General features: G+C 40.9%; 1 protein-coding gene across 3 annotated transcripts in view; it reads left to right on the forward strand.

Annotated features, from left to right (window-relative positions):
• Positions 1-16,007, forward strand: part of AFG1L (AFG1 like ATPase) — a 115,594-nt gene that overhangs the window by 30,262 nt on the left and 69,325 nt on the right. For all 3 annotated transcript variants that reach the window (XM_061623538.1, XM_061623539.1, XM_061623536.1), the window contains exon 6: positions 3,957-4,056. In XM_061623538.1, the coding sequence (XP_061479522.1) occupies positions 3,957-4,056 (100 nt within the window). The remainder of the gene's footprint in view (positions 1-3,956; positions 4,057-16,007) is intronic.

Genomic DNA, 16,007 nt, shown 5'->3' on the forward strand with positions numbered 1-16,007 from the left:
TAAATAGTATTGAAAGAACTATCCTTATCTGTATGTTTAGCTCCATCTTCAGAAAACATTGTTGGTTTCCTAATACATACCATCCCATTATGACAATGGGTGTTCTACTAGGGATTGGTTCTGTCAACTGGGATGGGGGAAAATAGAAATCAGCTCTGTTTGTGCATGCCATGACTTGGGGCTGATTCACATGGAAGCGAAACTTCATATTAAAGACAAAGCTTTTCCCATCGCGATAGATTTTCAACGTTCCCACACTCTTCCAATCTGCTGTTTTCCACTACCTTCCAATCTGCTGTTTTCTGTTCACATTTAGTATCACTGTTTCTTTGTGGCCCTGCCCCCTCACTTACATGTTTGCTCCCTCCGGAGTATTGCTAATGGAGAAGGGGAGGCGGTTTGCTGAAGCCGGGAGAGCGTGCAACTTGCATGAAAAACTTTATTCCATCAGTTTCATTTCTTCCTGACATATTTATTGCAACCCCCCTTTTTTATTAAGTACTTATGAAATGCAATTTTTAGTGGAAGTGTGTGTGTGTGTATGCGTGCACGCACGCACACACGCACATGCCTTCTGTCACATTGGTAATTGGGTGTATGGAACTCAGAATGGAGAGGGAGGTGCAATCCCCATGACTGTTCCGGCTTAAAGGCTGAAGCTGGGAGAGTGCCTCAGAGTGAAATTGACATGACACTGACTAGACCCCCTTCCTCCTATTCCTAGTAAAACCCTTCCTTTTTCTTTTTTAAAATTAGGTAGTCGGAGACAGGTTTTGTGTGTGTGTGAGAGAGAGAGAGAGAGAGAGAGAGAGAGACTAAAACGATTCTGCAATGAAAGGTAGCTGCTGCTGCCGCCCCCACTGTGCAGGAAAGTCACAGGGGTAGTTCAGCTTCACTTTTGCAAAGCCCAAGGGAGTTTGGATGGAAAGAGTTCGAAAGAACAGGAGTGAAGGAAGGCAGTTTACTGGGCGACTAAGGAGCGAAAGAAAGGAGGGCTGTAGAAGTTCAGGAGCAGTCAGTTGGAAGTAAAATGGAATTCATGAAGAGTTTAGTGGGCAGAGAAAGGGGAGTATCTGAAAGTGACGATCTACCCCCCAGCAAAGAACATCGGAGGAAAGAGCCTACATGAGAGGAGTGCAGTGAAGCGGAAGGGTTTTATCGCATTTTCAGCGGATTGCTTTGATTCGGATTTACAGGGAAAAGCATCAACGCACCTTTCCTGTGTCTGCAACGTCATGTAAACTGTGTGAATTAAACGGGGTTGCAGGTGGCACCCATCTCACAATAAATCTCCATGTGAATCGGCCCTTGGTATGGCCATGACACTCCTTTTAAACTCTGGGAATCTGCCTGCCCTTAGCTGAACCTGGAGTTTGCTTGTGGTGAAGACAAATATAAACCTTTTAGAACACAATGAAAGTGACCGTGCCACATTCTGTCCAAATATATCAGTTTCTCTTTAGGCTTAAGGGGAAAAAGCAGTGCTGCAAGCTTACAGCAGAAGCTCTCTGTGCACATAGCTGATTGGTGCTCAAGACATCACCAAGAAATTTCCCTGTCCCCCAGTTCCCAGGACAGTTTTGCATTTTTTCTTCAAAAAAATCCTTTTCTTCCTAAAATAAATAAATAAAATCATATGGCTGCGTGCATTAACTTTCAAAAAAATAAAAAAGGTAGACAGCCTGTCTGGAGCATGGGGGAAAAGAGAACAAGTCTGTTAGCTGAATCAGCTCTCAGTTCACTGGTATACACATTTCACTTGGGAAGCTATGAGGAAGTTGAGCTTATCCTGCATCGTACGAATGCTCTTTTTTACATATTACTTCTGTCTTCACCCTTCATCTTACGTCATCTCATACATCCCCACCAAAAAATAAAGAGGCTTTTCAGAAACGGAATAGTCTGAGGTTGGTATTAATGATAGAGGAAAAAATAGAAAGCTGAATCGCTGAAACCCAGAAAAATTGGGTTCCAAATATCTCGTGTATTTGGTAAAAATGAGTACATTTTAGACAATGCTTGTAGGCAAGGAAAATTGTTAAAAGCATGTAATAAAAAAAATTAAGCTCTTGTTTTTGAGCTAACACTAATTACTGCTTATACATGCTTATGTTTGCTATTCATTATAAGAAACTGCACCAATCAAAAGATAACTGAGCTTCAAGCACTTCCACACATACATTATTGATTTTTTTTTCAACTTAAGAGAAAAGAAAGCAACTCTAGGTCATACAAATCTTTTCTCTTAAATGCTAATGAAATTTCTCCATTCTCTCCATTAGCAGATCCCTCTTATTGGTAATTTGTTTTGTTCCCATTTATAATGAATGCTGGGCACAGAAAGAACCTGAGCTTTGAGAATGCTTTCACTTTTGTCTTTCCTTCCAAAGCTACACAGGATCAAAAGGACTTAAATTGGCACCCAAGTACATAGAATGACTCTTGCTTTTTTAATTATGTAGCTTTTCAAAAAAATTAATCTATTTTGGTAGGCAAATATATTCAAATTCTGCAACATCAAAACACTAACTGAGAAGGCTTCATTACATTTCCTCTGGTCATAAATATTTGGCAGTCTAATGTGCCGGAGTGTTATGCTTTGTCAAAGTCTCCCTGTCGTAAACCTAGATTGTCTTATCACATGATACTTTCTTCCTCCATTTCTAAACTAGAAGGAACGTTTGTGTTTCTTTCACTATTCCTTTTTGTCATCTTCTGCACATTTTAGTGGTCTCATGAAGCAGTAATATTTTGCTTAGTACGTCTCCTACTTTTGTGTCTTAATCTCTATCCTCCAATTTTTCACTTGCTTGTATGTCAGAACTGATGTGTTTATATGTTCAGCTGCCTATCCTTACAGTATTGCAGCAAATGCCAGGTCCTGTGAACTGTGTCAATTGGTTTAGGCAGAGCCTCTTCCAAAGGTAACTCTTATATGTCTCAAGTGCCTTTTAAGGAAGCATTGAAAGGCACTATGGGCAAAGGCAGCCTAACCACTTTCTCTGATTTCAGATGTAGCGTCATTATTTTGTTCAAAAATTCAGTTCTATCTTAAACTATTTTCAGTGGGCCTCTTTTATCATACCTGTGTTTAAATTAAATTCTGCATATAATAAAGCTAGTATCTTAAGCACAGCTTTAATAATTTAATAAACAATAAGCAGGAAAGTAAAAATGCTCAGACAAAAGTTTCTTTTCATTATTAATTGTTGCCCCCATTTTTGTTGAGATGGTTTGCTTATGTGTGTGTGCCTATGACAGAGAGAGAGAGAGAATGATTTATGTCTGTGAAGGTTAGAAGAGGCTGACTGTGCTGGAACTGACTGCAGTGCCTTTTTGATTATTCATGGACAGTAATAGAAGGCACTTAAAAAGAACAATGAAATTGCTTATTTTTTGTGATGGGCCATCTGTTGAATTGTTTTGTGCAACAATTGCACAATAGTATCTATGTCATATCGTTCTATTTTCAACAGCAGCTGATTATGTATACTTGGCTACTTGTCCTTTTTTCTGAAAGTTCCATGACCATTTAAAGTCACCTCTGTGATCCTTTGCTGGAAAGGTAATAGAAATGTAAAGCAGCTGGTGCGTATTTTCTTTCTTGATCTTCTGAAGGTTTTGTATGTGTGTTGGTTCAATTTAATGAGGCCTCTTAAATGTCTGAATCTATTTTTCTGTTTCCCACCTGTATTTTAGAATGGAAGTTAACACAGAATTGTCCAGCAGTTTGTTAAAAAATTATGGGGCTCTGTAATAAAGAACTGACATATTTGAAAAGATTGTTGCACATTCACTGCTTATTAATTATTCCCTCCTTTTCTCCTGCAAGTGGTAATTAGAATCTTCTGTCATTTAACCAACAAGCCGCTTTTGTGACTACAAACCCAGTTGCAAATCAGTTAATGGGACAAGTCAAAACCAGGCTCTGATGGTGGTGGTGTTGTCTTCCTCAGGTCACAGACATTGCTGATGCCATGATTCTCAAGCAGCTCTTTGAAAACCTATTCCAAAATGGTGTTGTCGTTGTGGCAACATCCAACAGGCCACCAGAAGGTAAAACCAAACAATATGGTGCAATTGGCCTTTAAACTGCAAAGAAGCAGGCACCTTAATAAGCTAGCTTAACATGAACTTGTTTTCTAATTAAGATTGTGTTGTTTCTGTTTTCATTTTTTTAAGGGTCTGTGTTATGCCATAAATGGAACACTTACTTGGTTTTTATCAAAATTTATGGAAGTAAAGTACATAGTCATGCTATGGAAACTGCATAGTGCATACTGGGTAGAATCTGTGAACAGGAGAGTTGTACTGCTGAACTTCTGTGAGTGCAACTCTTCTGCTGTGACTGGAAGTGCATTCAGTTCGTGGAGTAGCATTGAAGAGCCAATAGGCCTTTCCAATGAGAAGATAGAAATCAGATAGAAGATAGGAAGCAGAAACAGCAGGATGTGGGAAAAGGACGACCAGCATTTTGGGTATATGACTGCCCCCTGGGTAGTTTTACTGGTAATATTGCTCACATGAGAGAGGGAGAATGAGCTGAAAAAACAAATGCTCACATAAATGTGGTGTACTAATCAGAGCGTCGGACTAGAACTGAGGAGACTGAGTTCAACTCTCTCCATTCAGCTATGAAGCTCACTGTGTGACCCATGGACTAGCGATTTTTTCCTCTGCCTAACCTACATCACAGGGTTGTAATGGGGAGTGGGAGAGATCAATGTACATTGCCCTCAACACTATGCATAAGGGAAGAATAAACATGTAATTTAATAATAAATTCATGATCAAGTAGACAAATTATAGTGATGGATACCTGAGATGTTCTCTGGCATGAGGTCCAAGATCAGTTAATCTTGCTCTAAAACAAACAGAGAATTACAGCCAGAATCTTGTAGCAAGAAAAGTAATAACAAATTGGAGTAACAACCTAAGCAAATAGCTAGCTGCTGCTGGAAACAACATGAAAATGTTTAAACTTGTTCGTTTGAATAAAAATAATGTGGAAACACTTTTAATAACCTGAAGACTGATAGTGACATTTTTAATAAACTGAAGACTGAAAATGAAACTTCTCTTTGGTGGTAAATGAACACCTAAAAAGAACTAAAGCTTTTCTTGAATTAGTTTTACTTTTTAATTGCTTCTTAAAAACTGCAGTAGGGGAGAAAAAAATCCACCAGCTGTAATATTACAGAAACACAATCATAATGTAGATGGCCTTTTTTGTGTGAGAGTGGTTTATAGCAAGGACTGCAAATATGAAATTATACTAAAAATCTGTATATATTTTTTCAGTTCTGCTATTTTCTGCAAAATAGTGTCATGTTTGTTTCTCGGGAAATTCTGAATAACATATATACATGTGTACATATATTTACTAATATTATCATTGATGGTTCTGTGTGGATATTATGGTAAGGCCCTTAGTAGGCTTATATAGACTTAACTCAAGACTTACATGAAACAGCAGGGTTGTTAGACCTGGGGAAAAATAGGTTTTGGATCAAAGCTTTTCCCCACAGTCCACAAAATTATTCTTCTTAATTTCAAGAAACTGCCAGAGCTTCAGTTTATTGAAAGGACCAGGTGCGCTGATGCTCGTTTGAAACAAATCTGGTGAATACTCAAGTGTAGTCAGGAATAAGTTAGAATGGTAATAATTAAGACCGTCAGATGGCTCCTGGCTAGCATCCATTACAACAAATGACTGATGGGGAGGTTCTCTACATAGCCCATTGCCAGTTGTCCAATCCTACAATACAAATAACAGAATAAGAACTGGGTACAGAAGCAAGATGAGTCTCACTAGTAAACTGAAGTTGGGTCTGTGGCCATTGTCAAGCTGGATTGTGATAAGAAGTATAGAGGTCTGACAAGATGAGGCTAGTTTATAACTTGCCATCTTAAAATTGCCATCAGCTAATTGTTTGGAATTAGCTACCGCCTTTAAACTAAAACTCAAACTTGCCTAAAACTAAAGCTGCCTGGAGATCCTATTTAGACTGACAGCTTTATGGATTTATATGGGAGCCAACTCCCTCCAAAGTTATTGGAAGGGTCTGTGCAGAAAATGCCAGCAAAATTAACGGGTTACAACAGACCCCCTCCTCTAGGATGCACACCTTAATGTGGTGAAGGATTTCAGAAGAAAATCACCCTGTGCTTTATAGATTACAGCAAAGCCTTTGATTGTGTACATCATTAAAAACTATGGAATGCTTTAAAAGAAAGGGGGGTGCCACAGCATCTGATTGTGCTGATGCATAACCTGTACTGTGGACAAGAGGCTACTGAAAGGAGAGAATATGGAGAAACCGATTGGTTCCCAATTGGAAAGGGTGTGAGATGGGTGTATTTTATCACCCTACTTGTTTAATCCATGTGCAGAACATATACTGAAAGTGGGATTGGACCAAGATAAAGGAGGTGTGAAAATTGGAGGGAGAAATATCAATAATTTAAGATATTCAGACGATATCATACTACTATTCTGTTTCTACGATTCTGAGCAGAGGGAGCTGTCTCAGCTGGTCCACAGGAGAGGAGATACAAGCATGCCAGCTTTCAGAGATCAAGCGAACAGGGAGAGCAAACAGGGAGAGCAAACAGGAGTTTGACAAAGCAGTTTGACAGGGGAGGTCAAGGGGGATGTCCCTAAATAAATAAATAAATAAATAAAATTACCAATTCTTGTACAGTGCACCACATACCAGTGGGACTCTCAAGTTTACCCTGAAGTAGGACAGGTCAAAGCAGAGGCCACTCCAAAACGAGTAGTTAGAAAGAAACAAAAGTTAGAAGAGAGTATGAATGGGAAGGATACTCCAGTGGTTTTGACCAGCAAGGTGTGTTCCATGTTTGTTTTCTTTCCTGAGAATAACATGGCGTCGACGTGCAACAAGTGCAAGCTCGTGGCACTGTTGGAAGAAAAGGTGAGAGGCCTGGAACGGTGGGTGGCCACACTGAGGACTATAAGAGAAGATGAAGAGTTCTTAGACAGAACACTGGAACAACAGCAGCAAAGAGAAGTGGAGGTGGAAGAACAACAGCATGTGGTAGCAGAAGAGAGTGCTTTGGAGAGGAGCAACGAAGTGGAGGAAACTCCGTGGGAAAGTGTAACAGTTAGGAGCAAAAGAGCTAGAAGACACCCTTCACCAGTGGAACTATGGAACCGCTTTCAACCACTGGAGGTCAGCCTGTGGTGGAAGAATTACAGGAGACCCCATGCGACAATGAGCAAGAGGCTGAAGCTCAATGAAGCAGGGGCAATGAAATCACACCCCACAACCAGAAGAGAAGAGTACTAGTAATGGGAGACTCCCTAGTGCGTGGGATTGAAACCCAAGTATGCCGAGAAGATCTGTGGACTCTCCAGGTATGCTGTCTACCAGAAGGATGGATTAGAGATGTGACGGAAGGGTTGCCATAACTCATCAGTCCCACCAACAGGTATCCCTTTCTCCTCATCCACGTGGAAACAAATGATACTGCCGAACAGAGCTATGAAGAAATCACATCAGACTTTGAAGCTCTGGGAAAGAAACTCAAGGACTTTGGGGCCCAGATAGTTTTTTCATCCATCCTTCCAGCACTTAGAAGAGGAGTAGAAAGGGAAAGAAAAATACTCTGTGTGAATGAATGGCTACGAAGGTGGTGCCAGCTTGAGAGATTTGGATTCTGGGACCACGGGCTATGCTTCCTGGAAGATGGACTGCTGGCAAGTGATGGGTTGCATTTCACAAGGACTGGGAAGAATGTGTTTGGCCACAGCATAGAGAAGTTCATCAGCAGGGCTTTAAACTGAATCCTAAGGGGGAGGGAGATGCAAACTTGTTGGTAACGACTGATGAAGGCTTGTGCACAGTAACGGGACCAGAGAGATTGGCTCTAAAAGGGCCCAGTAATAGTCCTCAGAAAAATGTGGTAAGGAAACCAAGCCATAAATCACATGGTTTTCAATGTATACTAATGCGCAGAGCATGGGAAACAAGCAGGACAAACGTGAACTCTTAATACAGGAGAGTAATTACGACTGGATAGGTATAACTGAAATTTGGTGGGATGACTCCCATGACTGGAATACAGCAATTGTAGGCTATAACTTGTTCAAAAAGACCAGAAGGAATAAAAGGGGAGGTGGAGTTGCACTATATGTTAAAAATATGTATCCCTGCACAAATACAGGAAGATGATCTTGATAGCTTCACTGAGAGTATCTGGATTAAAATTAATGGGGCAAGTAATAAAAGGAATGTGGTGCTTGGAGTCTACTACCAACCAACCACTCAAGGAGAAGATGAGAATGCAACTTTTGAAATACAAATTGCCAATGTTTCAAGGGGGCATGATGTAGTAGTAATGGGGGACTTCAATTATCCCAATATCTGTTGACCCTTCCAAGAAATTTCTGACTTGTGTTGGAGATAACTTTCTCCTACAGAAAGTGAAGGAAGCAACCAGAGGATCAGCTATCCTGGACTTGATTCTAACCAATAGAGATGATTTGGTGGATGAAGTGGCAGTTACGGGAACTCTGGGGGAAAGTGACTACACCATACTTGAATTCTTGATTTTAACAGAACTAAAAGCTGAGAGTAGCCATATGTGCACCCTGGACTTCAGGAAAGCTGATTTTAATAAACTCAGAACAATTATAAGTATGGTTCCATGGCAAGCGACCCTAATGAGAAAAGGAGTCCAAGATGGGTGGGAGTTTCTAAAAAAGGAAATTCTAAAAGTGCAATGGCAAGCAATTCCAACAAGGAAAAAAGGGGGGAAACAGCAGAAGAAGCCAATGTGGCTTCACAAAAAGCTTAGAGCTGACCTGAAAACAAAAAAAGGACACATACAGGAAGTGGAATGAAGGCCAGGCCACAAAGGAAGAGTACAGGCAGGTATCACGGAATTGCCGGGATGGTGTCAGGAAGGCGAAAGCTGAGAATGAGGTTAGCGAGAGATGCTAAAAGCAACAAAAAAGTTTCTTCAGATACGTCCATAGTAAAAGACAGAGAAAACAAATGGTGGCACAGCTACTCAGTGAGGATGGCAAAATGATAAGAGGTGACAAAGAAAAGGCAGAAGTGCTCAATTCCTGCTTTGGCTCAGTCTTCTCCCATAAAAGGGTCTATGACCCTCCCGGGAAACATGAAGTAGAAGGGGCAGGATTGGAGCTTGAGATAGATAGACAAACGGTCTAGAATACCTAATCACTTTGAACGAGTTCAAATCGGCAGGGCCTGATAAACTGCATCCTAGAAGGAACTGGCTGAAGAACTCTCAGAACCGCTGTCTATTATCTTTGCGAAATCGTGGAGGACTGGTGAAGTGCCAGATGACTGGAAGAGAGCTAATGTTGTCCCTATCTTTAAAAAGGGCAAAAAGGAGGAACCAGGGAGCTACAGACCAGTCAGCCTAACATCAATCGCTGGAAAAACTCTGAAGCAGATTATAAAGCAGTCAATCAGTAAGCACCTTGAAAACAATGCAGTGATTACTAGGAGCCAACATGGATTTATGAAGAACAAACCCTGACAAACTAATCTCTCATTTTTTGATTGGGTAACCTTCCTTGTAGACTATGGGAATGCTGTGGACATAATATATCTCGACTTCAGCAAAGCTTTTGACAAAGTGCCCCCTGATATTCTGATTAGCAACCTAGCTAAATGTGGGCTGGATGGAACAACTAGTAGGTGGATCCACAGTTGGCTCCAGAATCATACTCAAAGAGTGCTTATCAATGATTCCTTCTCAAACTGGGCAGAAGTAACGAGTGGGGTACCACAGGGCTCGGTCCTGGGTCCAGTGCTCTTCAACATTGTTATTAACAACTTGGTTGAGGAGGTACAGAGCAAGCTTATCAAATTTGCAGATGATACAAAATTGGGGGGCACAGCTAATACCGTGGAAGATGGAAACAAAATTCAAAGGCACTTTGATAGGCTGGAGCATTGGGCTGAATACAACAGAGTGAAATTCAGCAGGGATAAATGCAAAGTTCTACATCTAGGAAAAAGAAACCAAATGCACAGTTATAAGATGGGGGATACTTGGCTCAGCAAAACGACATGTGAGAAGAATCTTGGAATTGTCGTTGATCACAAGCTAAATATGAGCCAATAGTGCGATGTGGCTGCAAAAAAGGCAAATGCTATTTTAGGCTGCATGAACAGAAGTGTCATTTCGAAATCTCATGAAGTATTAGTTCCCCTCTATTCAGCACTGGTTAGGCCTCATCTTGAGTACTGGGTCCAGTTCTAGCCTCCGCACTTCAAGAAGGATGCAGACAAACTGGAACAGTTTCAGAGGAGGGCAACAAAGATGATCAGGGGACTGGAAACAAAGCCCTATGAGGAGAGACTGAAAGAACTGGGCATGTTTATCCTGGAGAAGAGAAGACTGAGGGGAGATATGATAGCACTCTTCAAGTACATGAAAGGTTGCCACATAGAGGAGGGCTGGGGTCTCTTCTCGATCATCCCAGAGTGCAGGACACGGAATAATAGGCTCAAGTTGCCGGAAGCCAGACTTCGACTGAACATCAGGAAACACTTCCTAACTGTTAGAGCCATATGACAATGGAACCAATTACCTAGAGAGGTAGTGGGCTCTCTGATGCTGGAGGCATTCAAGAGACAGCTGGACAGCCATCTGTCAGGAATGCTTTGATTTGGATTCCTGCATTGCTTAGGGGATTGGACTCGATGGCCTTGTAGGCCCCTCCCAACTCTACTATTTTATGATTCTATGATTCTACTAGCAGAAACCAGTAATGATTTGAAATGAATGCTGATGAAAGTTAAATAGGAAAGCACAAAAGCAGGACTACAGCTGTACGTCAAGAAGACTTAAGTAATGACAACAGACAATTTATGTAACTTTAAAGTTGACAATGAGGACATTGAACTTGTCTAGGATTATCAATACCTTCGTACAGTCATTAACCAAATTGGAGACAATAGTCAAGAAATTAGGAGAAGGCTAGCACTGGGGAGGGCAGATATGAGAGAACTAGAAAAAGTCCTCAAATGCAAAGATGTATCACTGAACACTAAAGTCAGGATCATTCAAACTATGGTATTCATGATCTCTATGTATGGATGTGAAAGTTGGTCAGTGAAAAAAGTGGGTAAGAGAAAAATCAACTCATTTGAAATGTGGTGTTGGAGGAGAGCTTTGCAGATACCATGGACCGAGAAAAATTCACATAATTGGTTGTTAGAAAAAATTAAACCAGAACTGTCACTAGAAGCTAAAATGATGAAACTGAGGTTATCATACTTTGAACACATCATGAGACCTGATTCACTAGAAAAGACAATAATGCTGGGAAAAACAGAAGAGAGTAGAAAAAGAGGAAAGCCAAACAAGAGATGGATTGATTCCATAAAGGAAGCCACAGACCTGAACTTACAAGATCTGAACACGGTGGTTTAAAATAGATGCTATTGGAGGTTGCTGATTCATAGGGTCACCATAAGTCAAAATCAACTTGAAGGTACATAACAACAACAGACCACTTCCTCGACAAATAAACCCTGTGATTTTTGCTTTGCCTGTTTCAAGTTGAGTAGTTTCAGTATATTACTATTTCTAGTTTGACCTTGGGCCAGTCACTGCCTGTCAGCCTCAGAGGAAGTCAATGGTAAACCTCCTCTGAATACCGCTTACTATGAAAACCCTATTCATAGGGTTGCCATAAGTCAGAATTGACTTGAAGGCAGTCCATTTCCATTTCTGTCCCAAAATCTTCAAAATATATCAGTGAGTTAATTCAGAGTTTTTTGAATACATAATTTTAAAATCCACAAACCATATCCCTTGGTAACCTGACTGCAGTTTTATTAGCTAAAGCACAATTTTCAAAAATTAGTACAAGTGAGAAAAAGAGGGTGGCCACACTTCTATGAAAGAGGTTTAGACTTGAGGTATTTCATGTCTACAGAAGAAACCTGATGGGATGTAGAAAGAGGATATCTTCCCTTAATTGGACCTGTGCTTCTAATGGTTGTAAACATTTATATACTGAATTATGCTCTCTGGTAATAGTCAGGATAGGAAGATCACTAGCGTAATGAACTTCCACAGTCCACCTCTGCCAAGAGACATAATACTGATTTCTGTGCCAGTCAAAATTTCTGTATAATAGTGTAACAGTCCTATATAAAGTACATTGTAGTAAGTCTAGGTTTGAGGCTATGAAGGCATGGTTGGACTTGATGGCCTTATAGGCCCCTTCCAACTCTACTATTCTAAGAGGTTGGTAGCTTGCAAAAAGGGTTCATCCATACCAGACCAGATGGTGTGGGTGAAAAATCATTTGGGGAGACTGCCCACACTGGGAGTTAAAAGACGGAGTGATAGATCCAGGAAGCATCTGACAGCAGCAATCATGAGTGGACAGGAAAGGCTGAATCCTTGTGATGGTAGGAATTTTTGCCTCCCCACTCACTACAAGTATAGCCAGTCATTCAGCCTTCCCTGGATTCAGCATCAGTAGACTTGCCTGGAATGCATCTAGTCCCAAATATGTCTAGATTTTTGGTAAATGCAAAGAGACTGCCAATTTTGGGTCAGATAAAAAAGGGAGAGATGATTACATCCAATTTGCCTAATAATTTTTCGCAGCAGCGTCTCATGCATGCTAGTAAGCGAAACCTGCAACTATAGATTAATGACTAATAGAACCATCCCCTTCCCTAAATGTAAGCCTGAAGTGGAAACCAAATGCAGTATTCAGTCCAACACATGGCTTGTCTTCCTTTGTGCTGCAATTCTGGCATTTATTATGAGATAATTTATTATGAGATATTATGAGAGGTGATTCAGTGGACATAGTGTACTTAGACTTTCAAAAAGCGTTTGACAAGGTACCTCACCAAAGACTTCTGAGGAAGCTTAGCAGTCATGGAATAAGAGGAGAGGTCCTCTTGTGGATAAGGAATTGGTTAAGAAGCAGAAAGCAGAGAGTAGGAATAAACGGACAGTTCTCCCAATGGAGGGCTGTAGAAAGTGGAGTCCCTGAAGGATCGGTATTGGGACCTGTACTTTTCAAGTTGTTCATTAATGACCTAGAATTAGGAGTGAGCAGTGAAGTGGCCAAGTTTGCTGACGACACTAAATTGTTCAGGGTTGTTAAAACAACAAGGGATTGTGAAGAGCTCCAAAAAGATCTCTCCAAACTGAGTGAATGGGCGGAAAAATGGCAAATGCAATTCAATATAAACAAGTGTAAAATTATGCATATTGGAGCAAAAAATCTGAATTTCACATATACGCTCATGGGGTCTGAACTGGCGGTGACCGACCAGGAGAGAGACCTCGGGGTTGTAGTGGACAGCACGATGAAAATGTCGACCCAGTGTGCGGCAGCTGTGAAAAAGGCGAATTCCATGCTAGCAATAATTAGGAAAGGTATTGAAAATAAAACAGCCGATATCATAATGCCGTTGTATAAATCTATGGTGGTGCCGCATTTGGAATACTGTGTACAGTTCTGGTCGCCTCATCTCAAAAAGGATATTATAGAGTTGGAAAAGGTTCAGAAGAGGGCAACCAGCATGATCAAGGGGATGGAGCGACTCCCTTACGAGGAAAGGTTGCAGCATTTGGGGCTTTTTAGTTTAGAGAAAAGGCGGGTCAGAGGAGACATGATAGAAGTGTATAAAATTATGCATGGCATTGAGAAAGTGGATAGCGAAAAGTTCTTCTCCCTCTCTCATAATACTAGAACTCGTGGACATTCAAAGAAGCTGAATGTTGGAAGATTCAGGACAGACAAAAGGAAGTACTTCTTTACTCAGCGCATAGTTAAACTATGGAATTTGCTCCCACAAGATGCAGTCATGGCCACCAGCTTGGATGGCTTTAAAAGAAGATTAGACAAATTCATGGAGGACAGGGCTATCAATGGCTACTAGCCGTGATGGCTGTGCTGTGCCACCCTAGTCAGAGGCAGCATGCTTCTGAAAACCAGTTGCCGGAAGCCTCAGGAGGGGAGAGTGTTCTTGCACTCGGGTCCTGCTTGCGGGCTTCCCCCAGGCACCTGGTTGGCCACTGTGAGAACAGGATGCTGGACTAGATGGGCCACTGGCCTGATCCAGCAGGCTCTTCTTATGTTCTTATGTTCTTATAAGCTTTATGCCTAATGTTTTTGAGCTAGATATCTAAAAATGGGTTGTTGTTTTTACTGTTAAGTATGTCACGTACCAAATTTCAGCTTTCTTGGTGCTTGAAAGTACCATAACTATTTGGGACTGAAATTTGCACTTTGAGCAAGAAGTGTACAAATTTCCCATTTTCAGATTTTTTTCTAGAATTGGGATTCCTTGAGCTACATATGCATCTAATTTTCAGAGTTCTAGCTGATTAGTAGTATCTTACACATTTCTGATACTTTCAATGAATGAGTGATACAGTAAGGCCCAAGTGTCTAAAAATAAAACAGGAAAGGGATAGAATCTGATGGTACCTGACAAAAACAGCCTTTGAGGAGGATGAGCAGTCTCCACCGCTATCATTTTAGAGCACTGTACCAAGAATATGCAGAACCATACAAGGGTGATCCCTCAGATTATCTGCCAGGAATGGTGACCTCAACATTAACACTGTAGTGCAGTGGTGGGGAACTTTTTTCCAATGCATGGGCCATGTTCTCTTGTAGATAACCTTTTGGGGGCCATATACCAGTAATTGGTATGGCAAAAGTGGGTGTGGCCAGATACACCACTCTGCATCCTCCATTCAGGCAAGGAAAAGTTATTGTCACAGTTCAAGGACACATTCGAGCTAGGTAAAATCAACAGAGGAAGGCACAGAGCAGGGCCAGAGAGGAGGGATTTAGCCTGGTGGGCATGGTCTGGGCAGAGTCCTGGGGACCAGATAGAGAGACTGGAGGGCCGCATTTTGTCTCTGGATCTGAAGTCTCCCACTCTTGTCTTAATCACAGTGCTGAAATTCAAAAAAGACTATAGCACCAATAGGGTCCTGTTGATATTTAGATAGATTTAAACCAATACTTCTAGCGTAAGCTTGGTGCCATATGTGGCTGACAGAACTGAGAGGTCCAAGAACTCAGAAAAACATTAGGTATAATTCAGGGTGAAAGCCTCTGCCTATAAAACTGTAAACAGTTTAGACCTAACATAACATCTTTGTGCTAGGGTTAACAGTCATGGCATGCAGGAAGGCACTAGTTCTTCTGTCTCCTAGAAACACACTCAATCATAAGTTTGAGGATCTTCTGGAAGCATCATAAGGCTTAACAGTTTTGGCTGGTTTTAGGGAACTGAACTTAAGCTTTCAGAGGAACAGGGATTTTTTATGGAATTTAATCTAATAAAATTATGCTCAGTTTAACTGGAATTGTCCTGATCCTAGGAGACATGAGCTATAAACATATAGATAGATAAGTAAGCAAATAATATTACACTACACATAATATTACTCTACACTAATATGGTCCAATTGGCTTCTTAGGGACAATGCCAACACTTAGCTATGTTAAACAAAAACAAACTTTGAGTTCACAGTTCTGCGTAAACAGACCAAAATATGGTTATATAGACTTAAAACAGAAACATGTGCCGAAGAATTGTCTTCAGCCTAATCCACATCCTTGATGTCAGTAAAAATGTTCAAATTCAGGAATCACTTCAGGATTTCATTTTCTTATGGATAACTCTAGACAGCAGTTTCTTTACTTATAGCACATGCAAGTGGAAGGTGTGTGCTAAGTGTCTCAGGATTTTCCCTGAGATATCTGCAGACTACATGCCTGTCAGTTTGCAGTCCAGCAGACACCAGTGCAGCATCTCCTTGAGAATGCAGAAAATGGGTCTTGCAAGCATTGACACAGTGCTTCCAGTTCCTGCAGTTGAACTTGTATGGAAATGCAACAGCAAGGTGTCTGTTTGATTAAAGGTAAAGCTATAATTCCTCCAGGAAGCCCAAATTGCATTACTCATTATACTATTTCAATGGGATGTGGAGAAAATAACTTG

This window comes from Rhineura floridana, chromosome 4, assembly GCF_030035675.1.
Source record: "Rhineura floridana isolate rRhiFlo1 chromosome 4, rRhiFlo1.hap2, whole genome shotgun sequence".
Classification (NCBI taxonomy): domain Eukaryota; kingdom Metazoa; phylum Chordata; class Lepidosauria; order Squamata; family Rhineuridae; genus Rhineura; species Rhineura floridana.